Genomic DNA, 22,819 nt, shown 5'->3' with positions numbered 1-22,819 from the left:
TTTGGCATTTCCCTAGATTTGAAGGGATGTCACCATGAAGATTATTTCCTTGCAACTCAAGTTTGGCCAACATTGGTAAAAAGAATCAACCTCTGTAGCATTGCAAGCTTTCCTATGTCAGTTGGGATATTCTCTGTCAAGTGGTTATTCCCCATACCTAATAATTCCAAGTTGACTAAATTGGATATCCCAGATGGGATGTTTCCATAGAGTTGGTATGCTCCAACCCCAAGCACTTTAAGCTTGGTTGAGAGATTGAATAAGGATGTTGGAAGCATCCCTCCAAAATTGTTATCCTGGATAAGAAACAACCTTAACTTCGTGGCATTGCTCAAGCCCGAAACAAAACTCAAGTCACCATCAGTACCGGTTCCAAGGCGGTTTTTAGTGTCTCAAGGTTACAAAGCTTTTGTTGATTTGTGGCATTGGATATTGAAATAGGAATGGACCCGGAAGATTGATTACCGGCAATGTTAAAGCTTTCGAGATTTGGAAAGATTGTAGCCAATTCTCTGGGAATCCCTTGACTTAATCAGTTGTATGAGACGGGAAAAGTAACTGAATTGGAGAGGTTATAAATGGAGCGAGGGACAATACCAGACAACTTATTTAAGCCTAATGAGAAAAATATCAACTTTTTCAACTGACCTAGGGAACTAGGGATGTCACCTGACAAGCGATTGTCGTAAAATGCAAAAACATCAAGTGATGAAATGTTCCCCAGGAATCAGGGATTGCTCCTGACGAAGTGTTGCGTTGACGAACAAGTTTTTCAAGTTTAGGGAAGGAGCCAAACTCTATAGGAATTTTACCCACCAACTGATTGGAGCCCGAATAGAAACCGATGAGGTAAAGACAATTTGACAAATTGACAGGAATAACACCAGTGAGTGAGTTTTGGGTCAAATTTAATACCTGCAATCTGCGCAAACGCCCGACTTCTGGTGGGATTTGACCGACAAATGGTTGTCGCTCAAATGTAGTACCCTGAGGAAGCTTAGATTTCCTATGTGTGGGGATATGGTACCCAACAAGCTTTGGTTCCCTAGGTTTAACCTAGTGATCCATTGTTGATGTCGTTGGCTGCATATGACACCTTGTCATAGGCAGAAGTGATATGATTCGTTCCATCTGAGCTTTGATGGCCAACAACGCCATCCTGTCTGTTTCGTTCCCGCCTAGTTTCGGATGCATGGAGAAGCTGAAGCAGCAGAGAAATACGTTAAAAAGTGAGCGTACACGTCCCGTTTCTTATCTTTTCTAACTGGAAATTGTGGTTCAGTAAGTTCCCACCCAACAACTAGGTTCAACAACAATCTAGAAAAACTTACAAGTCCAAACTTACAATTGTGGTTCAGAAAGTTCCCACCTCTTTCTTTTTTAACGTTATTAGTGCTCAGAAATATGATGTCACCTTCTTACCAACAGTGACGAAGGAGGGTGGTGCTGGAAAAAAGAACTTTGTCGCTCATGCCTATCCTCCCGACTACGTTGATGGGTTAATTTGCCATTTATAGGCTTTAAGTCTTTGTCTCCGAGTCCTATATTTTCTATCTCTCCATATGTGTCATGGTAGTGGTTCTCTCCGGTGTGTAGGATACACATGGGAATTGAACTAGCTTCTAAGTTCCCTCGTGAAGGATATTTTTGGACAAAGACCAAGTCTTCTTGAAAGAAAATTCTGAGTCTAACAACATTATTATGGTCGGAAAATCTCCATGGAGAGATTCAATTGCGACATTTGATTTACATGATAAATGAGACTTAGACAAAAAGCAACGTAATAAACAAGTGGGAAATTGCTAGGTTCACGCATGGACCGACTTGACTTGTTGCAGTAAACAGGTGAAGTCTAGGTCACGAGAGTAATGCTTAGGGTTAGGGCATATGAGCAAACGAAATAGTTTTCAAAGAACGAGGATTCTCTTCGGATCCTCTCATCGTGTCAATTCATCGTAAATATTTTAAATATTTTTATTTAAAATTACACACAAATAGTACTTGATAAAAACTAACCGCACAATGTACGATGAACAGAAACGATGGATCCTCACAAAGAGGATTCGGAAATGATCTTCATTCAGTATTCAAACTACCTTTATATATATATATATATATATATATATTTTTTTTTTTTTTTTTAATTTTAGTTTTTAGTTTTTGTGTTTGTGTTTGGAACTATGGTTGACAAAACTGAGTTCTGATTCACGTACCATGTGAATTTAATTAGAAAAGGATTCTTGCCAGATCATTTTTCTGGAGATACTAGGGATCCCGTGATTGTGATCGTGATCGTGCATCGTATATCATGCAGTCAGAAATCATTTCAAAATTTAAAATTTAAAATTAAATATAAATAGCACCTAATGAAAACTGATCACACGATGTATGATGAACGGTCACGATCAAGAGATCCCTAGAATTACCAGGAAAAGGATCCGGCAAGGATCCTTTTCCAACTTAATTAGTCTAAATTCATAGCACAAAATCATCGTGCTTATTTTTATTATTATTTTTTTAAAATGCTAGGTGGATTATCTCAAAAGTGGGATTCATTATGAACTCTGTCATCTTATATTTTTGGCATAATGTCCTATAATGTTGACATGAAAATTGACATTAAATTGTAAGGTAGCAAAAAGCCTCTTACAGTTTAACTATAATTAGTCACTTAGTACTACGGTTTGGTAGTATTCATCTTCACTTAGAAGTGAGAGGTATTAGGTTCGAATCTCGTGGATGACAAATTTGATACCAAATTAAGCTGCCCATTGTGTGGCTTAGCCGAACTTCCCCTCCCCTTAGTGTAAAAATATAGATATACTAAAAAAAATACTATAATTATTTCATACTTTTATTTTTGGGTACATCTATCAAATTCACATTACTTAATATGCACAATTAATTGAGCAAAATAATAATTTTGTGTCTCGATCTTAAATTTTTGTTCGAATCTTTCTTTTTTTATTAAACCTTATAAATAAGTGACTCCACTTAACTACTACTTTTCTTATTGACTTATCTTTAGACAATAACTAAGCGTTAGAAAAGAGGTAGGCAAAAGAGGAAATAAATGTGATCAAAGGCGGTTGGTAGGCTCTGACAAGGGAATTGATCATTGGGTACAATGAGGTGGAAATAGATCATCTCCATATCTCTTCCACCAACGTTATTCGATCAATTGATTCGGATCTTTAAAATTTCATCCAACAGTAAAAAAATTATTATAGTTTTTAAGAGATCAAAACAAGTGGGCCGTTAGATAAAATTTCAAAGGCAATATCACTTGATCCGGTAACTTTGGTGGAAGAGATCCGGAGAGTATCTCCTTCCCAATGAGGTAACTCACTCTGTCCTTAGTTAACTTACCTCCAAACTCAAAAATTAAAGTAATGCTGTGAGTTTTTTCGACCACTAAAAGGTTGGATTATCATGGTGAAGTAACCAGTTAAATCTTTATATTTAAAAAAAAAATCAAAAATAAATAAATTAGAAAAAAAAGTACTGCTATTCCAAATGGAGTAACGCTATTCATACCATATTTTTGTACCACATTTTCATATCATCTTACGTGGCATTTGATGTGGACAGCCACATCATTTGAATTAATCAGATTTTTTAATTTAATTCATTATTTAATAAACTAATAATTAAGAAAAACTAGTTAATTAAGAGTAATTCTATTTATACCATATTTTTGTACCACATTTTCATATCACTTTAAGTGGAATTTGTTGTGGGTAGCCACATCATTTGAATTAATTAGATTTTTAAATTTAGTTCATTATTTAATAAACTAATAATTAAGAAAAACTAGTTAATTACATGATGATTGTGATATACGAGGAGTCTTTCTCCTTCATTTCCTTGGGTTTTACAAATTTTTCAAATGATATGGTTGTCCACATCAAATACCACCTAAGGCGATATAGAAATGTGATATAAAAACATGATATGAATAGCATTACTCATTAATTAAATGATAATTATGGTATACGAGGAGTCTTTCTCCTTCCTTTCCTTAGGTTTTGCAAATTTTTCAAATGATGTTACTATCCACATCAGATGCCACCTAAGATGGTATAAAAATATGGTATGAATAACATTTCTCTTCCAAATGACATGTTTTTCTTTTCCTTCTTTCAAATTGTACGTGCGATAAAAGTAAAAGTGAGTGGACACAAACATTGAAACATTATAGGGTGCAATCTCCAAACCGAAAAATATTATAGGGTGCAATCTGCTTACAGATTAGGGTTTAGATCAAACCAGCTTTGTGCATTAGCATGCACACTTCGACTCATCTTATTTATTTGGCCATTATTTATTAAGGAAAAACTCCAATGATCTTCAAAGCTAGCTTATTTAAGCTTGCAAATAATTAATTAGCCAGAACATAGGCATCCAGCTCCAGGAAGTTCTTGGCAGCAAAATCCTTGATGATGCTTGGTTCGGGAACCTGTTCGTGTGCTTTCTCATACACAGACGACCATTTCACCAAGCTCCCGTCTCCCTTGGGAGTCACGGTTAGGGTGCACTTGAAGCTCTTGTAGTACTTGAGCAGATCTCCGTCGATCACCTTGTAAGCAACCGCCTTTCCGACTTCATCCACTGCATCGATCGTCTCCTTTGATACTTTCACAAGTGCAGAACCTGCCGGCAAGGACATACATTATTTATAAGGAAGTGTTCCCTCGTCAAGCTGTAAATTTGTCTCAGACGTACGTGAATTTATAATTTAAGTACATAGTAAGATAATATATGCATGTAACTACCTTCAGCATATGTAATAAGCCGAACGGATCCAACAGCTTTGCCATCGCCTTCGAGGACATCGATGCTTTTGTAGTCATGAGGAAATGCCTTGGGGAAGACAATGGTGGAGTCCCTAAGGGCTTCCCAAAACTTTTGAGCAGGAGACTTCACCTCAACTTCTACTTCAAGCTTTCCATCACATGAAGCCATTTTATATATATGGATGTGGTAGCTTTGGCTATAACAAGAATGTAATCAGAGGAAATTGACTGATTTTCTTAAAGAATTGCTTGAGATTTCTGAGAATTAGGGATCCATATATATACTAGTTTGAGTGCTTTGGAGGTCTTAAATTCAGTAGGAATAAGCTCAACTGCCACTTTATTAACCTCCCTCAGAAACACCACAAAAACTGATAGCATGCCATTCACGTGCATCATGAATGTGCAAGGAATGGGAGAAGGACCCAATACTTTAATTGGTGTTTTTGGTTTGCAGGCGTCACTTAAAAGAATAGGAAAATGTTAAACCTAGCTACAAATTTGTCGTTTGGCAGTGTTTTGCTATTTGATAAAATATCAATTAAAGGAGCATTCACATTTTCAAATCAATTTTCACAATTATTAGAAAATTGACTGAAATGGTGAGTTTACAAATTTCAATTATTGAAATGTATTAGTATTGCAAGTGATTTGTAGCTTAGCTGATTAAGAACACATTTGCTCTTTGACTTGAAGTCCCGTGTTCGATTCTCTTTTTTCGTAGTTTAGATGAATTTAGTGTAGATTATCTTATCGTTCATCAAATTGTTTTATTGAAATGTATCACTTTTCAATATTTGATTGATCTGTCGTTAATGTTAATCGATACCTTATTAATGTTTGATCAATTTATTGTCAATATTCGATTGATATAACGTCAACATATGTATCGTTAGTATTTAAGTTTGATCCGTTCAACAATTGAGTTATGTAACTTAATCATTTCATACAAATTTTCAACATTATGTACCTGTTGTATAGATGATATTAGCAGATTAGGACGACTCACCTAAGTTAGAGGCGAGTTTGCTCGACACTGCAACCATATATGAAATGGAAGAGACGGTTTTCAAATGAATCATTAATGTTATGCGTGAGGACACATGAAAAACATTACTAATGTTAATGCTATCTTATTTCTTTTCACGTTTCTTGATGTTGCTTCTTTTTTCGCTTTGTTTAGTAAATTAGTCTACATTTGGTGTGTCAGAGATACACCTTGCATTATTTACCCATCTGATAAACACCGAACTAGATAATCAATTATGTTCGATGCACAAATTAATCATTTAACTAAATATTTAATACAATTCGAAATATCAAACGAGACGTTAGGATTTACGTGAGCATACACATTGTAATGTCCTGGCCTCCTTTTCACACAACCAGAAAAGAATTGCTATTCATTTGGTCTAGAATCTAGAAAAAGTTCATCGTTGGCACACACACAACTATCACTTGTGGGATTCTGGATAACCTTATTACTTTTTAGCACTCCATCGATCGATATGTGATGCTTTTGAGTAACTTCAAAAATATAGGAACTGGGAAGTAACTTCAAAACGAAAGATTGGAATAATATCAAACTTTTGGGTCCCATTTGGGTGTTGATTGCGACTGACATTATAATATTTCTCCATGTCAAATTTTCAAAAATTAGAAAATAGTAACAAATAAAACAACAACAAAAAAAAAATGAGATGAACAGATATGAAAGCACCCTCTCAACTGCAAACCCTTCTTTTATTTTTATTTTGAGAAATTAAATCGTAAAAATGTAAGGAACAAGAGATGTTGCAGTAGCTTCAATTTCCTTGTCAAACAACTTCCTCATCATCCAATATTAAGCAAGCAAAAGCAATGCCCAACTTTCCCTTTTTCTTTTTTTTTTTGAGAGCTACCGTTTTAGGGTTGTTGGCGGATGATTTGTTGAGTACTCTCCTCTCCTAATTTAACTTCACTTGCTCTATACGTACACTCTCGACCCAATTCTCGTAATATATATATTTTTTTTCTTCTGTAATTTTCAAATTACGAAAATTTCGATTTCGTTTTCTACCCTCTCATGCATTTCAATCCTCAGTCCTGAGAAAAAACTGGATCAAACTTAAAGAGACATTATGCCTTTCGGTTTAGTTTCGGCATGGAACAAGCGTCGGCGGTCGAAGTCCCACGACCTTACGGACCCTTGTATGTTCTTTCTTCTAATTGTTCTTCTCTTTCTTTGCAGCTTTGTTTGCGGGTGTTCGTTGCCAACGTTTTGTTATGATTTGCGTGTGATCCCCTTTCAGGGATTTATAAACCGGTGGAGTACTGGCAGCTCGAGGATCAAACCCCCCAACCGACGAAAAGACACCATCATGGCTCGTCAATTTTCACACTCAAAGAAATGGAAGAGGCAACATGTTCCTTCAGTGAAGAAAATCTGCTCGGGAAAGGAGGATTTGGGCGTGTATACCGGGGAACTTTGCGGTCAGGAGAGGTATGTTTCGTTGCAGGAATGAGTTTCTGGATTTATGAACAACTCAGTTGTCCAGGAGCATACTGATGTGTGCTCTGTTTGGGAATGTAAAGGTTGTAGCCATCAAGAAAATGGAGCTGCCACCTTTCAAAGCAGCTGAGGGAGAACGAGAATTTCGGGTGGAAGTAGATATCTTGAGCAGACTTGAACACCCAAATCTGGTTTCTTTGATCGGCTATTGTGCTGACGGGAAGCAACGGTTTCTGGTGTATGAATATATGCAGAAAGGGAACCTGCAAGATCACTTAAATGGTTGGATTTCAACTAGGAATGCATACATATGCTTAATTCACATGAGAATAACCAATCAGTTTGCTAATCTTCGGAACAATCTTTAATCGTACGACAGGGATCGGGGAAGCGAAAATGGATTGGCCTCGACGGCTCAAGGTGGCACTTGGAGCAGCAAGGGGACTAGCATATCTGCACTCTAGTTCTGCTGTTGGGATTCCTATTGTCCACAGAGATTTCAAATCCACCAATATTCTTTTAAGCGACAACTTTGAAGCAAAGGTAAAAACGTGTTTGCTTGATTTGAAATTTTGCCTCACGTTGCTTTTGAACTTTGAACAAAACATATAGAGCTCAAATTTAATCACGATTTCATGTAGATATCCGATTTTGGACTCGCCAAGATGATGCCGGAGGGCAAGGAAATATACGTGACTGCTAGAGTGCTCGGAACATTCGGCTATTTTGATCCCGAGTATACATCGGTACGCATCTTTGAACATTCCATATGGCTGCATTAAATTTTGTTTCTCAAACGATATAATGCATCGAAATTCATGCATTCTGCAACTTCTCTGCGTTCAGTACTGTAAAAAAAGCGAACAAAAACAATATAGTTTGACACGAAGGCGGATTTTCTCCAGAAATTTCATAACCGGCATGTTTATATGCTTGTGATGCACGCTGCTTCCTGTAATTTTCACTCTTATTCATTTAATTCACAACCACCCATCTCAAATGAATGCTTGTAAGAAATTTTGATCACACTATTCATGGAAAAACCAATGTTACATAACAAGAGGTGTATTTGGAAACAGACTGGAAAACTCACTTTACAAAGCGATGTTTATGCATTTGGAGTGGTTCTTCTTGAACTTCTGACTGGACGTCAAGCCGTTGACATTACCCTGGGACCAAACGATCAAAACCTAGTGCTACAGGTAGAGTATATATTTTCTCACTCCTACTTATTATGCTGGTTAAGTACATTAGGTTGTTAAAGTAAACATGACTAAAGTTCATATGTTTCAGGTAAGACACATATTGAATGATAGGAAGAAACTGCGTAAGGTGATAGATTCTGAGTTGGGTCGAAGTTCATACAACATGGAATCTATAGCTATGTTTGCAAACCTGGCATCAAGATGTGTGCGTCCGGAGAGCAGTGAGAGACCCTCCATGGCAGAATGTGTAAAAGAGCTCCAGTTGATTATCTATACAAATGCGAAAGGCTTGGGAGTGGCTGTGGCTCCTAATAAACACATGTTCTAATTGCAGGATGGAGACAAGGTACAACATAATCGAAATCCTTTACTTCTGCTAATAAAAGAATTGTTGAATCTTCATAGCTTGGTGACCTATGATCTCAAAAACAAGACCCACAAAGAGAATTCGATAAGGATTGAGAAATACAAAATGCAGTTGAGTAGATATATTAGACAGAGAATTCATCACAAAACAATCAAATTGAAGTTGGTTTTCGTGTACAAGATCAAGAAAGCCTACGATGTAAATTAATAATGAATGAGATTCCAATCTAAGAGGGGATCATTTTCTTGTATCACTATGTTTGGAAACTTTGTAACCTTTCGTAAATTATGTATTGTAAACTGAGAGTATATGTAATTTGTACTTTATATGTCTTCCATACGAGCCTACAAATCACAAGGCGGAAAGAATAATACTACTGTTTCATATATCTCTATAGTTCCCTACTCTATTTACTTGAATCCTTCAATATCTAACTCACATGTACCAAAACGAGAGTGGATATGGTCATTGAACTATATGTTTGCATTAAGGTTAGAAGTCTAGGTCCCTAGGACTACATACAACATACAACAAATAGAAATGACTGATGAGATTACCTGCAACAAACCAAGTCTCTACCATACACATTACAAAATGCAAGCAATCGGCACATAGGATCAAGCATTCTACGCAAAAGACAACCCAGCTGGATAATCTTGACAACCTCAAGGCCTTTAATCATCTATCCTGAGCAAAGCAATGGATTTAAGGAACAAGGCAACAGTATGAGATTTTGCTGCATAATGATTTATCAATACAAAGCAGTAACTGCATGTACCTCAGAGACACATATTATGATTTTCACATAAACACTCATCGTGTTAATTCCTCTTCAGAACAGAATGTATCCGATTCTGAAAAGTTGGTTAACACTGGAAGTTTCTTGCACATTAAGTGCTTGCGCCTCTGCAACAGCAACAAAACCAAAATGGTATTCGTCTCTACAATGTCGTATCCTGCTTTTTTATACATGTTGAATGGAGCTGTATCAATCATCCTGCAATGCAAGTACACCTCTCTTGAGGAACTCATCTGCGAGATTAGTTCCTCGCTTGCCTTCAAAAGATGCCATCCGATGCCCCTCCTGAAAATTTACGAAGTCATAATCTTATATCAAGTCTCGTTTGTGACACAGTGAACTAAAGCTTTGTCTTTCTGAATCTGGTGTTATATGAGTGTAGTTTTGTAATCAGTCAGTTCAAAAAACAATACAATTACGAAAACCAAACGCATTCAATCTGCAAATTACGACAAGAATACAATGCAATGCAATTACGCCGAGAACATAACATGCCCAAGAAACAACAATTGATAAAGTAAAACTTCACTTGGGGAAGCAAAACAAACCTCCGAAGCGATTTTTTCACCGCCATGTTACTAATATAAGGCGAATTCTTGGGAGGAGTTGGTGTAGGAGGCGAGGCAACGGCACCCTTTTTGTTAAAGCAAACTTCCACCGTCCCCGCCAAAAGCTCAACTTCATCTTCTTCTTCTACTTCTTCCAGTTGTTCTTCTTCTTCTTCTTTGCCCTCTTCTTTTCTTCTTCTGTAAAACGCGATGAGCGTGGCGGTGTTGGGAAGAAGCTCCATTCTTTCAAACAAGTACTGCTTGACCAAGTAGCCCAGCACAGACACATACCCAGAAGGCAAAAGCATCGACTCCGCGAACGACTCGGCGAGCAACCCGACGGTGATGTCCAACTCCTCCGGCCTCATCACCCGAACCCACATCGACCCAGATTCCAATTCCTGGTAGTACCTGAAATCCTCGAGGCGTTTGAGCTGCTCGAGCTCTTCACTGCTCAGAAACTTACCTGTTCTAAGAGGGTATTCGAGAAATGACGAAGTTGTTGAAGTAGTAGTATCGGAATCAGTAGTGGTGGTGGTGGAATCGGTAGTCGTGGAATCAGCAGCTGTGGTGGTGGCGGTGGTGGTGGTGGGAGAATGAGATGGGGAGGAGGAGGATTTGAAGGCGAAACGGTCTGACTTGGGGAAAATAGAAAGTGAGTACTTGGGGAGAACAGTTGAGGAGGTAGAGGGAGTGACGGGAAGGTTTTGGTGGGGTTTGAAGTGGTGGGTGACGGAGAAGAGATGGCAGTGGCGGTGGTGGTGGTACCGCTGTGGATCTAAAGAGAAAGAGAGCGAAATAGTTGCAGCCATGGAAAGAAAAACAGTAGCTCAATGTCTACTTGCTTGCTTCTATTACTTGTTTGTATGGAGTTGAAATCTTCTGTAATCCCATTTTCTTCTACTTTTCCTATGGATTTTCCTGTCAACTGCACAGAAAAAGCTGTTATTTCTGCTCCAAAAGATAACTTATTGCATAAGCCCATTGGAGTTTGGAGAAATATTTAGGGAAAAAGCCCAAAACACAAGCAACGTAAAGTTAACTTTGGGCCTGCAGTCCTCTAAAGTCCCTTCACAAATGGCCCAAAAACTTTTGGTAAGAAAGAAAGATATTTATTTTTATGGTCGTCCAGATTGAAGAATTTATTTAGATTTAAAGATCGTTTAGATTTAAGAATTTATCCCCAAACATTAAAAATGCTCAAAATTGTCATTTTATTGTCCATTTTTTCATACAAGCAAAATCAAGAGGTAGGGATTCGAACCCAGGACATTGGATGATAGATATATTGAATATACCATTTTAAGGGTGCATATCTTAACATATTTGTGAAGCAAATTGAAGTAGCTAACTTTGGATAATTGTGGGTATGTTGAAATGGTAGAGGGCTTTTTCTTTTACCAATTGGAAGGTGAGTTTCTTTTGTGTGTACGAGAAATTGAAACTACTCCATATTATTACATGATACTTTGAAACTTTAAGGTATTTTCATTTTTTTTCGTTGAGAAATATCCATAAAAGTTGGGAAGCAAGACACGATAAGAAAGATACAAACTTGCAACCACACAAATTCCCAAAAGGAGAAATGCTTGGCTCCTTATGAATGAGGAGTTCCTCGTGATCAATACCGTTTATATTATAAATCACTCTATAAAGATCAATTAAAACTACGATCGTTTAGTCAATCGATAAAAGTAGATAAATAGACGATTTGTAATTCTTTTATATAGTTTGATGATTAAACAATCTCATATTTTACTGATGTTTTTGCAAAAATGATCTTTACAGTATAATTAATAACAAAACGGTTTTAATCATGAGCACAAAATTCGGTGAATTAGTCCTTGATTATCTTCAGGAGGATCTCCTTAATCTTAAGGATTCAAGTTAATTATTTCCGAAAGGCTTGGAACACAATTTGAAGGCTGAAAAATTGTAGTAAAGGTGGCAAGATTTACGGTATATTTGGAGTTCTCAAACAAACTGCAGGGACTTGCCAATTATCTATCAAAATTCTATACCACTTCTTCCAATTCAACTCAATCGTACACCTTCCAACCATATAGATTGTAATCTGTGGAACCCTTAATTTTGTTTTTCTTTTGACAAAAACTAATCTAATTTACGAGGAGGAGATCCAAACTTGGATGTAACGAAGCAAGCACACCAACCGGCCTAACTCACGTCTTCGTTTGTTCCCCCCTCAAAATTTCTCCACCACATCTTCAATCAACTCATTCTTGTTTTCTTCCATTACAACAGAGAGCCCAAACAAAACAACCAATCGATGCAGATTGTCTTCCTCTTCTTTGGCCTTCTCGCAGCTTCATAACCACCACACATACTGGGAACAAGAATGAAACAAACAAACAAAACCGACCAATGATTCTTTAATAACTCATTTTGCTCTCCTTAAGTCTTGAGAGGAACTTAACCACAACGGGGATGCAATTGCGTCACTGTTCCCAACCAATCAGGAACCCAATCAGCAAATGGAAGTGCGGCTTGGAATACCGTCACAGTAGCATCACCGTTACGTGGAAGTTCTTCTCCTCCATTCACTTCCCCTGATTCCATTTCTTCATGACCTCCAGCAGAATCTCATTCCATGTGTCAATAGGGCCTGGCAAGCACCAATGCACACAATCATTCTGCACCCTCTCAGGAACCCCATCAATAAATGGAAACTTATTCATGTAAGGCCCTGGATGCCCATCTGGCCTCATCAAGGACAATTTAGTCACATCCAATGCCTCCAGCCTAAACCCTACAAATTTCTCACCATTTGCCCTAGCAGCCTCTACTTCTTCCACCTCCAGCTGCCTCATCTCAGCATCCATTCCTTCAAGCTGCTTCTCCCCCTCCTTGTAGGGTTTGGTCTTTGAACAAGCCCCATTCTTGTCCCATTCCCCTTCGAAATGCGCAGGCGAAAACGTCGTCAGAACCACATCAATCCCATTCCCATTCCCTCTCCTCTCAATTATGGTATTGAAAGTAGTCCTCACAGCTTTCCTCAACACATCATAGAATTCAATCTCAGTGTGATTTAATCCAGGGCAAAAATGGCACCCCAGAACATCATCCCCCTCAAAATACACTGCTGGGTGCAAAAACCAATGCCCAACTGACAACACAATCATATCAAATCCCCCCAAATCTGCAGCCCACCTTTCATTAACTTGATCCAAATACAATTTATTATAATTCGGACCATTTGGTGATTTCTCAACCCCTTTCACAAGAAATGGTGACCAATAAACTGACACATTGACATTGTGGGATGGAAAATTCCATCTCCTAAACTTGTTCTCCTCCCCATCTGTGTAAACAAGGTTGGGAGGAGAGGCAGTGGCAAGCAGGCAGAGGAGGGACTCCAACTGGTTCCTGGCCATGGAGTCCCCCACAAAAGCTATGTGCTTGTTGCTAATGAGATGGAGAAAAGTGCTGGGTTCAAACCTGGGAAGCTGGCACTTGCTGGGTTTCCACCTCCAGTAGAGATAACCCAAATCAGTTCTTCCATGGGTGATGCAGTTCTGACCTTCCTTGATTGTCCCACAGGTTGTGCCATTGTACAAAGGGCCCAGCTTCTCATGGACCCATTTGCCCCTGGTGTAGTCACATGAAGGTGTAGTTTCTTTAGCCTTTTCCTCTTCTGCAGAGAGAAAAAACCCAACAAAAAATTCAGGCAAAATATTTGTTATCTATGATAAAGATTCAAACTCTAAGTACCTAGAAGAAAAACCAACCGGAAAAAATTAAATAAAAGCTAGTGCAGACAAAAGTGCTTTTAGTAAGTACCTTGAGAGGAGGAAACGGGGGGCAATGGGGAAGGAGAGGAAGAAGAAGAGGAGGAGGAGGTTGAGATGGTAATTTCAGTGGAGTGAGGGAGGTGATCTGTGGAGGAGAGAGAGGGAGAGGGAGTGTAGAAGTACAAGCGGATTACAGCAATGGGGAGGAGGACATAGATTGCATAAGGCAAGAGCTTTTTAGCAAGAGATGATGAGTGATGATATTGGTCTTTGAAAGGGCTTGTTGTTGTTCCCATTTCAAAAACTGTTTTTTTGCTTTTCTTTCTGGCAAAATGCTTAATCTATCAGCTGAGAGGAAGAAAGAGAAGTGCTTTTTTCTTGAGCTGGATTAAGGTTCTAGAGAGGAAGTGAGTTTTTTTTTTTTTTTGGCTTTTCTTTCTGGTAAAATGCTTAAACTATCAGCTGAGAGGAAGAAAGAAAAGTGCTTTTTTTTTTCTTGAGCTGGATTAAGGTTTAAGAGAGAGACGGTGAGGGGGAGAGAGAGAGAGAGAGATGCTTGTTCGTGGGGTGATTGATTCAGTCAAAGACACGTAGAGAGAAACCCCATTATCTCTCTGGTTAGCCAACTAATTCCAAATCCAGACCATTTTTTTGGTTTTGTGATTTGTTGTCTTCACGCCTCTTCGCCAGCTCCGCTTCTGCTTTGCCCTTTCTTTTTTCAGGTTTTTATTTTTTTTTTTAGAGACCTTTGATTTTTTTATACATTCATTTTTGGGCTGGCTTTTTTGTTTTCTTCAGACAAAAGAATATAATTATTTGTTCCGTTTCCTTTTGTCTAGGATGTGTAGGTATGTAAACTGTTGGTAAAGTTCCTATACTCTGTACTTTGGGACAGTAAAAACCTCAAATTGCCCTTCTTTTAGTGGAACATTCCCTTACAACCAGAGGCTGCGTGAGGATATGATCGTCTTTGAGCCGTAAAGTGTGTTCTCTAACCATTGCAATTATTGATAGCTTTGAGCCCTAAATAGAATTACCTTACAAGTCTCACCATTTTCGTTAGTTGCTTCATCCTTCTTAAGAGGATTTTGCTCCCTTGTAGCTGAAGCAAGATACTGGACAATATTTCAATAGTCATCAGATAACACATTGACAAAATGTGGAAATATACCAAAATTATATCAATATGTTGTAAAAACATGTCAACATCCATATCAACACCATAATGACATCTGATATCAACTATATATCAACAGTATCTGATCATATATAGGCAACAAATTAAGTATTCACCTTCAGCTACAGTCATGTGAAATCCCACTTATGAAAAGGGAGAGTTTTGAGTGAAATTGTTGTATGCGACATCATACTCATATGAGATTGAAACTATTAGTATATGAAACCCTTTTGGTACATGTCAATGACTTAATGTTGATACGGATTGTTCGTTGGGTCATAACCCTAAATGGATGGTTAAAGTTTCTAGCTAGTTCTACATCCTTCATGGAAGTAACTCCTTGATATTGACTCTTAGCAAATTAATTACCATACCAAAAATCCACCTACTTAATTTTTTTTCCAATTAAGGCCAACCATGTTATTTTAAAAATGTGCCTACAAACTATCCGACTCATAACAATCATGTGAAGCTAGCTAGATAACAGCCTAAAGAGAGGGATATTTCACCTGCATCGCATATTATATCATTATTTATCCAACAGCTATTATTTTTATCGTATCTGTTTATCGTATATGGTACAGTTAGTTTTTGTTAAGTACTGTTTGTATTTAATTTTAAATAAAATTATTTAAAATAATTTATAATTGTACGATGTATAATGAACGAGTATGATTCACAGATCCAACGATGATCTGAATTCATTATTTATGTCACTCTCTTACCTAATCGATACATCAAGCTTCACCCTTACCCATCATCATCACTTTCACATCATACATTAGGACATGTTTGTATATATTTTTCACATGATTAAGCCATTAGAGTCGGTGGAGTAATTTAACATATGTCAACCTCAAATATAATGACACATGTAGTCCTCCTTAATTGTTAGCATTTTGTATCAAGCACTCAAATTATCATAATTAAAAGTAAAACATGTTTTATTGGACAGGACTGCTTCTTAATTAACGAGAAGAAATTCAAAAATGATTTGCGTATAAAAATACCAGTACAAAAAGGTCTTAAACAACAATTTTAGAGCTCGTTTGAAAAGTGTTTTGGAACAATTGAAAATGTTTTTAAAAAAAATGTTTTTTAAATCAAACCTTAGTAAACATGCAAGTTAATCATGGAAGAAACACCATATATGTGTTTCTTATAAGAAATACTTTAAGTGTTTTTGAACCAAAAAGTATTTTCTTTAAAAGCACTTTCAATAACTTAAAAGCACTTCTCCAATGAGCCATTAAACTGTAGTGAAACACATAACCTTTGATTTTCTTATGAGTCATGCTACGGCTCGCCTTATTGACAATTTGTAGTGAAAAAATTAGTAACAATGATTCAGATGCAATCTAGGAAAGGGGCACACATAAAATACCATAAGTTCCGCAATATCTTTTGATGGTGATTTAGTTTAGTGACATTCAATCTGCATATTATAAAGTAATATCTGAGTTCAAATTATGAGCTGTAGTTGTTAATTAAAAAAAGTTTTGAGAACATCTTATACATGAGAGTAACATCAGAGTTCTACAATATTAGTTGAGTTGATGAAGATTTGACATAGTGACGCTTAATCTACATACTATATTAGAAAACAAGTAGTAATTAAGAAGACGTTTTAGCATCATTGCGATGGCTTACACCGCCGAATTTGACTTCCTTTCACCCACTCGAGAGCGAAGTTTCTTCTTCCCTCTTAAGTCATAATTTTTCAGCATGGAGTCCTCTGATTTGGAAATTTATGATTAAAAAAACTCCCACTAAACTGATCAGCTCTAGCAAGATAGATCCATGCATCTTGATATGGAGCACTTGCAGGAGCCATCTAGCTAAGCATGTGTGATTTGATTGGCCAGCTAGTCAACCATATACATTAATATATAGAACACAAAAATTAAAATCTAATCATTATAAATATATATTTCATACTCCAAAACAGCATCGAATTTTAAAACCCTAATTTTATATATATTGGTCAGTGAAACCCTAGTTATATAAACATGGAAAAACAAACATACAGCCATGCACGTTGTGCTGGCAGTGCCGCAGTAAACCCAAAGGGAACCAAACCATGAGACGAATAAATAAATGAAAAACGTTGTATCGACAGAATTCAGAATCACAGAAGCTGCAAAAAAGTACAGCAATAATTTGGACTGATTTTTTAAGGTACGTACAAAATTAAAAAAGAAATACTACCAATTAAGTCTGGAAATAAATATTTTCGTCTTTTTTTAATCCAAAATATTCTAGTCTATGAGTAATGATTTTTTTTTTTTTTTAACCGAATCTATATGCAATGAATTGAATTATATCAAACATTGAACGCCATGGCCGGATGTATGGAGTGGTGGCCAGCTCAGATGACCCACGATTAGGGCAAAAATGTCAAAGTGAGGGGGATGTGGGGGCATGTCTTTTTTTTTTTTTTTGGTATGGAAAAGAAACTTATGTTCAACGAACCGTTGAGAGTGTAAATTCAATCTTTGAGATGTTAGAGATTTTGACATGTATTTATATAGAGTTGCGTTATTCTCGATATTAATAAGTACATTTAAATTAAACATGATCTTCTTTCTGAAAAACCGCTATCAATGACGTCTCATCCCACAAAAACCCTTCTCCTGTATTCGATTCCACGTACGGTCTGATGAAATGTATATAAAAGAAATTGAAATAAAAGGGAGAGAGAGAAAAGAGCTTTGCTTGCTTGCCTGCCCCCAAGTTTTACGAAGGAGGAGGATTCTTTACCTTTTTAATCTCTCTATCATTCTATGTCTTTCTATTTGAACGTCACAGTTAAACCACATCAACATCTTATATTGATTTTTTTATAGAGATAAAATAAAAAACAATGTGTAAAAAAAATGGATGGAAGGGGATGAGAATAGGAGGGTAGAGAATCATCCTCCAAAATTTGTATTGTGAAGGAGAAGGACCGCTGCTGCAGAGTGATACCGAGGTGAAGAAGATGAGAGAGTGACAAGACATATTTTGCTTCAAAGCACCGTCGAAGGAACCAAAGCAAAGGGTTAATGATAGCTCTATTTTTTTTTTTTTTTACCGGATTCTTGATAAACAAGTAGAAATGAAGTACAAGAAATGAGAATCCAGTTCAAAGAAATTTAATACTGAAATATCTTGGACTAGGATGCCTGATTATGTAACATGTCCAACTATCCAATATCAATACATGTTACCAACATATCATTTATATATACGATTACTCATAGTAACAACACTTCAATTACATAAATTGTTAATATGCTTGTCATTTAAAGTCTTAAGTAGAATGTAAACAACCCAAAATCTATTGCTTCACATAAGTATCATTTATCCCATAAAAGACATGAACGAATTTGAGTAAAGCTAGTGGTTAGGGCAGACTTTCGCCATCTTCTACCATCATTTGTATTATCTCTCTAATAAAGATAAAGTATTTTCTTAAAACCAATTTTTAGTTGAGTATTTTGGTAAATTTAACATTGGATAAAATGGTGTTTGAAATAAGAAAAATTGGTTGGTGACTTGGTGTCCATGGATAAAAAGTGTACAAAGACCCACTGTAATTACCAAAAAAAAAAACAAAAAAAAAAGACCCACTGTAAAGCTAATGTTTTGCATTGGATCACAAATATTTGGGCCAAGTGCAAGCCCACCTTGGATCAGGAGCCCACTAAAATATTAGGAGCAACGAAATTAACTAGGGCTTCTGTATCACAAAATCAGAACTCCAATCTGGGGAAAAATAAGGCATGGCCATGGATGGCGGCTTCACAGAGGAGTTGGCCATCGGGTGCTTGGTCTCCATCAAGACCACGCTAAGCGACGAGTTCCAAGGCCAAGTCATCACCTTCGATCGCCCCTCCAACATCGTCGTCATTCATATCCTTTCACCGTTCGCAATTTATTAATTCAGTCAGTAATTTCGTTTCAAATTTTTCTTAAAACCCTAGAAAAAATGTGATCTTTCTTGCAATTCTTCTTTAACTTTTGGGATCACAAGAGGGTTTGAAAGGCGGTGCGCGGCGGAACATACGGCTGCTGAAGGCCAACTATATAAAGGAGCTGTTGTACTTGGGTCAGGCGGAAGACCCACTTGATATCAAAAAGTGTTACCTTGATCTCAATAGTCTGCGAGCCAGGGAGGAACTGGCGATTAGGTAATTGATTTGATGATCCAATTGGGAAATGTCTTTGAGTGATGATTGCTGAAGTGTTGGGTTTTGTGTTGGGTTGCAGACAAGCGGAGGCAGAGTCGGAGAGGATAGGCGTTGGGGTCACTGGCCAGGCGCAGAAAATTTTCGATGCCTTGTCTAAGACGTGAGTTGTTTTTACTCAGTTCTTGCTGATTTAAGTTGCAACTAAAATTATGAGGATTGCTGTTTCTGCATCATGATATCAGCAAAAACAACCCATTTTACTGTAAAGTGCAAATGTTGTTGCATGAAGCTGATTGTATTGGAGCTTCTAATAAGAATTGGACTTTTCAGTAGCTTAAAGATTAGGAATTTATGAGGTTTTCGGTCAGAACATCTGAGGAGAGACGATCATTTTTATGGCATTTTCATTTGTTTAGAGAACTTTTGAATGATTATGAGTCTTGCACGAGAACGGATGAAAAATATAATATTTTATAGCATCAGTTGCAATGTAAATCAGTCCTAGGTTTGGTAAGAAGTTTATATTTTAAAAGTTTGGAAATTTACATTTTGTGGACTGAGTGCCGTTGATGATGATGATGATCACTGGGTGCCATTGATGATGGTGATGATCAGGCTTCCAGTGCGCTGGGACAAGACTGTTATAGTTGTGATGAATGAGGTCCGTGTAAGCAGTCCATATACTCCCGAGTCTGTCAGTGGAGGAACTCCTGCTGCCAATGAGCGGGTGAAGAAAGTGGTAAGATACTTGAAAAATACCACTATATTTTAGATTTATTTTTCATAAGGGAAACATAGGCATGAGCACACTGTGTTCCTTTGCTAATATATTTGATTTTTGTTTTAGCTTGAGCTGGAGAGGAGGAGGTTGCAAACTCGTGGTGGTGGTCAATGATGGTTTCATGTTTGCACCTGATTGCCTGATACGGAAAGACTTTTCCCTCGAGGCATAACTCATGATGGGTATGTTTGTATACTTGGCCTTCTCTTCGGGGAACTTGTTATTTGTTCTCTTGACACAGTTGAACGCATGAATCAAAGAATCAATCTAAATTCTTGCATATCATTAGATCTGTTGCTATTTTTTGGTCTTTCCAACAATAGGTTTGTCTTCTGTGTTTGCTAGTGCTGTTCATTTGACTTTCAGACAGTTTGTTGTGCTCACATTGAGTTATATACCAACATCGTTACACTTTTACCTATTGAATGTTTGGGGACATGCTATCTAATTGTGCATATCTCACAATTGTTAAAAATAGGAACAACCGAATAAATAATCTGATAGGACTTGGAAAACTAGAATGAGTTTGGATTATTTGGCTTTTATGTTCTGTTGAAATAAAGATAACCGCATGCCGCAGTCTAACCAGAATACCTTTCAACCTTATGGCTCTTCCACACACAACTTCAAGATTAGCAAAGTGCGGTATAAATTTAACTAGAGAAAATGGCAAAAACCCAACAAAAGTGATTTGAAAGGAAAGAAAGAAAGAAGTCAATTTAGTCTATTCCCGAAGGCAGGTTGAACTTCTTCTCTGTTCTAGATTGATGTAAAATTTGCATTTTGGTTTAGTGGTTCTGTTTGTTGGTTATATTCAATGTTTTAAAAGGCTTGCCTCAGGGGCGTGAGGGTTGCTGCCTCTGTTTTGAGGGAATGGGCGGAAGGCGACAGAAGGCGTCGTTGGAGCCGCCTAGGCGGTGGAGGTGCGCCTCAGGACTTTCAGGCGTCTCTGTTTGGCTGCTTTTATTTTTTTTTATTTTTTTATTTTTTTATTTTTTATTTTTTAACTCCCAAACCCAAATTTTGGGTAGGGTTTTAACTGCCACATATATCTTCCTTGCACTATTGTCTCTCTGCCCTTTTTTCTTTTCTTTTTTTATTTTATTTTTTTACTTTTTATTTTTTATTTTTTATAATGGATGTATGTGTTTGTCTGCGTGCATTGTTGTATGTGTGTTCATTGTGCTTTTTATCCTCTATTTAATATATATATATATATATATATAATATAATATATGTATATATATGTGTGATGATTATTGATGAATAATCTTCTTTTTTTAATATAATATATGTGTACGTTCAGTGTGTATGTTAAAAAATTTAGGTCCTGTGAGGCGGCCTAGGTCAGGCTATCCCTCGGACGCCTCGCCCACGTCTCACGCTTTTAATACACTGGTTATATTCTCCTTTGGTGTTAGTCAAACAGCACTTTTGTTCAAATGGGGTTGAGGTGGTGAGTAGTGTACCAAAGTTGAATATGTAAAAGGTTTTATAGCTGGATGTCAACCGGCTTGTGGGATTTGATCGTTTAGTTGAGTCTAAAGAAAATTAGTGTTGCTACTTTTGAGGGTCGACTTTTTAGATATCTCGATTCGATTCGACGGAAGAATCCAACGTCGTGGATGCAACAAATTAACCAAATAAGTACTCCATTCTTATTTTGGGCAAAATTGTGGTCACTCCATCCTATTTTGGGTTTCTTATGGACTAGGTAGACAAATGCGGTGATGGGTCATATTCCAACACAATGCAAATAAATGACACGTAATTTTTCGACACAAACGAATATTTTTTACGTATGAAGAGCCAAGTTTTTTTTTTTAAAAGAAAACGCGTGCCAATTGGTATTCCATATGAGACGGGACGAGGTATGGATGAGCTTGAACATGAAGGGGAGGGGCTATTAGGAAATGAGTTAATAGGAGCCGTTGAATTTTAATTGAGTGGTTCAAATTTTCAGGTGTGTCGACTTCGGAATGGAAATCCAGAGAAAATTTCAATTCCTAAGGAATGCTCTGATAGGTGTTTGTATGGAATTGATGTGCCTGCATCTACGTAGTAAGATTGATTTACTATCTAAAATGCAAATTTGTGTGCCAAAGGTCAAAGCAGGAGGTGACCATTGTCAGAATTACGTGTTGCCGAAAGACAAGTGTAAAGTTTCCTTTAGGCTCTAGCAAAAGATTGGAATTATGATCGACACTTAAACACGTGTCCATCTGTAATTGGATGTAAGCAGAATCTAACATTTCAACAACGAAGTCTTATTCTATGATGAATTGTGCTTATGCAACTGTTTCTGACGGCCACCGCTCAGGCTACAGCTTTTAAGGACAAGGAGGTTTTCATTCATTCAATTATCTCCTAAGCAACGGAGAGTTAGGAGAGATTTAAGTGCAATCAGATTTATATATTTTTATCACTTAGAAGAGAAATATACAAAAAAATATACACACAATTACATTTATAATTTTAATTATAATTCGTAAAAGAATAAACTTTTAAGTGCGTCTGTTTAGACAATTTTATCATTTGACCGTACTCATAAACCGTCATATCCCATGTATTTTGGGCCACAACCCATCCTCTGGTCCCACTCAATTGTGTCTGGTGCCCTAAATATGTGATCGAACTTAAGAATGATTATAGGATTATGATGTTGATTTGAGACTTAAAATCTTTCCAGAGGAGATGATTACAGAATTATGGTGTGAATTTAACTAAGCAAATC

General features: G+C 37.1%; 5 protein-coding genes across 6 annotated transcripts; 2 read left to right on the top strand and 3 right to left on the bottom strand.

Annotated features, from left to right (window-relative positions):
• Nucleotides 1-4,210: 4,210 nt before the first annotated feature.
• On the bottom strand, nt 4,211-5,052 carry LOC103950938 (MLP-like protein 423). The gene is made up of 2 exons (XM_048572133.1): nt 4,776-5,052; nt 4,211-4,653 (listed from the first exon to the last, which is right to left on the bottom strand). The coding sequence occupies exons 1-2, from the start codon at nt 4,963-4,965 to the stop codon at nt 4,382-4,384; spliced, it is 462 nt and encodes a 153-aa protein (XP_048428090.1). The 5' UTR covers nt 4,966-5,052; the 3' UTR covers nt 4,211-4,381.
• Nucleotides 5,053-6,527: 1,475 nt separating this feature from the next.
• On the top strand, nt 6,528-9,185 carry LOC103953494 (probable serine/threonine-protein kinase PBL28). Its single transcript, XM_009365229.3, has 7 exons — nt 6,528-6,986; nt 7,088-7,278; nt 7,371-7,569; nt 7,667-7,830; nt 7,929-8,033; nt 8,367-8,489; nt 8,581-9,185. The coding sequence occupies exons 1-7, from the start codon at nt 6,917-6,919 to the stop codon at nt 8,818-8,820; spliced, it is 1,092 nt and encodes a 363-aa protein (XP_009363504.2). The 5' UTR covers nt 6,528-6,916; the 3' UTR covers nt 8,821-9,185.
• Nucleotides 9,186-9,220: 35 nt separating this feature from the next.
• On the bottom strand, nt 9,221-11,140 carry LOC103950940. Its single transcript, XM_048572204.1, has 4 exons — nt 10,777-11,140; nt 10,207-10,740; nt 9,638-9,943; nt 9,221-9,546 (listed from the first exon to the last, which is right to left on the bottom strand). Exons 1-3 carry the CDS (start codon nt 11,016-11,018, stop codon nt 9,673-9,675), a joined length of 1,047 nt encoding a protein of 348 aa, XP_048428161.1. The 5' UTR covers nt 11,019-11,140; the 3' UTR covers nt 9,221-9,546; nt 9,638-9,672.
• Nucleotides 11,141-12,139: 999 nt separating this feature from the next.
• LOC103950941 (xyloglucan O-acetyltransferase 1-like) lies at nt 12,140-14,691 on the bottom strand. The gene is made up of 2 exons (XM_048572163.1): nt 14,005-14,691; nt 12,140-13,858 (listed from the first exon to the last, which is right to left on the bottom strand). The coding sequence occupies exons 1-2, from the start codon at nt 14,249-14,251 to the stop codon at nt 12,765-12,767; spliced, it is 1,341 nt and encodes a 446-aa protein (XP_048428120.1). The 5' UTR covers nt 14,252-14,691; the 3' UTR covers nt 12,140-12,764.
• A 4,181-nt stretch (nt 14,692-18,872) lies between these two features.
• On the top strand, nt 18,873-21,284 carry LOC103950942 (protein LSM12 homolog). 2 transcript variants are annotated; one of them, XR_007253557.1, is made up of 6 exons: nt 18,873-19,026; nt 19,145-19,304; nt 19,384-19,464; nt 19,920-20,043; nt 20,152-20,267; nt 20,926-21,284. XR_007253557.1 is itself a non-coding variant. In XM_048571536.1 (5 exons), the coding sequence occupies exons 1-5, from the start codon at nt 18,897-18,899 to the stop codon at nt 20,197-20,199; spliced, it is 543 nt and encodes a 180-aa protein (XP_048427493.1). In that variant the 5' UTR covers nt 18,873-18,896; the 3' UTR covers nt 20,200-20,370. The 2 variants fall into 2 exon arrangements, 1 of the variants encoding a protein (XP_048427493.1); XM_048571536.1 differs by lacking the exon at nt 20,926-21,284 and having other exon boundaries at nt 20,152-20,370.
• Nucleotides 21,285-22,819: the final 1,535 nt, after the last annotated feature.

Source organism: the organism of the source record quoted next, unplaced genomic scaffold, assembly GCF_019419815.1.
Source record: "Pyrus x bretschneideri cultivar Hongxiangsu unplaced genomic scaffold, Pyrus_bretschneideri_v1 Contig6, whole genome shotgun sequence".
Taxonomy (NCBI): domain Eukaryota; kingdom Viridiplantae; phylum Streptophyta; class Magnoliopsida; order Rosales; family Rosaceae; genus Pyrus; species Pyrus x bretschneideri.
This window is presented reverse-complemented; position numbering and strand designations above follow the sequence as displayed.

Bases quoted from the DNA above. Each gene is read 5' to 3' on its own strand.
- LOC103950938 (XM_048572133.1), bottom strand. From the start codon at position 4,965: ATGGCTTCATGTGATGGAAAGCTTGAAGTAGAAGTTGAGGTGAAGTCT. The intron at 4,654-4,775 runs GTAGTTACATGC...CCTTGCCGGCAG, and splicing joins GCTTATTACATATGCTGAAG to GTTCTGCACTTGTGAAAGTA.
- LOC103953494 (XM_009365229.3), top strand. From the start codon at position 6,917: ATGCCTTTCGGTTTAGTTTCGGCATGGAACAAGCGTCGGCGGTCGAAG. The intron at 8,034-8,366 runs GTACGCATCTTT...ATTTGGAAACAG, and splicing joins TTGATCCCGAGTATACATCG to ACTGGAAAACTCACTTTACA. The intron at 8,490-8,580 runs GTAGAGTATATA...CATATGTTTCAG, and splicing joins ATCAAAACCTAGTGCTACAG to GTAAGACACATATTGAATGA.
- LOC103950940 (XM_048572204.1), bottom strand. From the start codon at position 11,018: ATGGCTGCAACTATTTCGCTCTCTTTCTCTTTAGATCCACAGCGGTAC. The intron at 10,741-10,776 runs CACAGCTGCTGA...CGATTCCACCAC, and splicing joins ACCACCACCACCGCCACCAC to CACCACTACTGATTCCGATA. The intron at 9,944-10,206 runs GTTTGTTTTGCT...GTAAATTTTCAG, and splicing joins GTGAAAAAATCGCTTCGGAG to GAGGGGCATCGGATGGCATC.
- LOC103950941 (XM_048572163.1), bottom strand. From the start codon at position 14,251: ATGGGAACAACAACAAGCCCTTTCAAAGACCAATATCATCACTCATCA. The intron at 13,859-14,004 runs GTACTTACTAAA...TTCTCTCTGCAG, and splicing joins CCCCGTTTCCTCCTCTCAAG to AAGAGGAAAAGGCTAAAGAA.
- LOC103950942 (XM_048571536.1), top strand. From the start codon at position 18,897: ATGGCCATGGATGGCGGCTTCACAGAGGAGTTGGCCATCGGGTGCTTG. The intron at 19,027-19,144 runs ATATCCTTTCAC...TTTTGGGATCAC, and splicing joins CTCCAACATCGTCGTCATTC to AAGAGGGTTTGAAAGGCGGT. The intron at 19,305-19,383 runs GTAATTGATTTG...GTTGGGTTGCAG, and splicing joins AGGGAGGAACTGGCGATTAG to ACAAGCGGAGGCAGAGTCGG.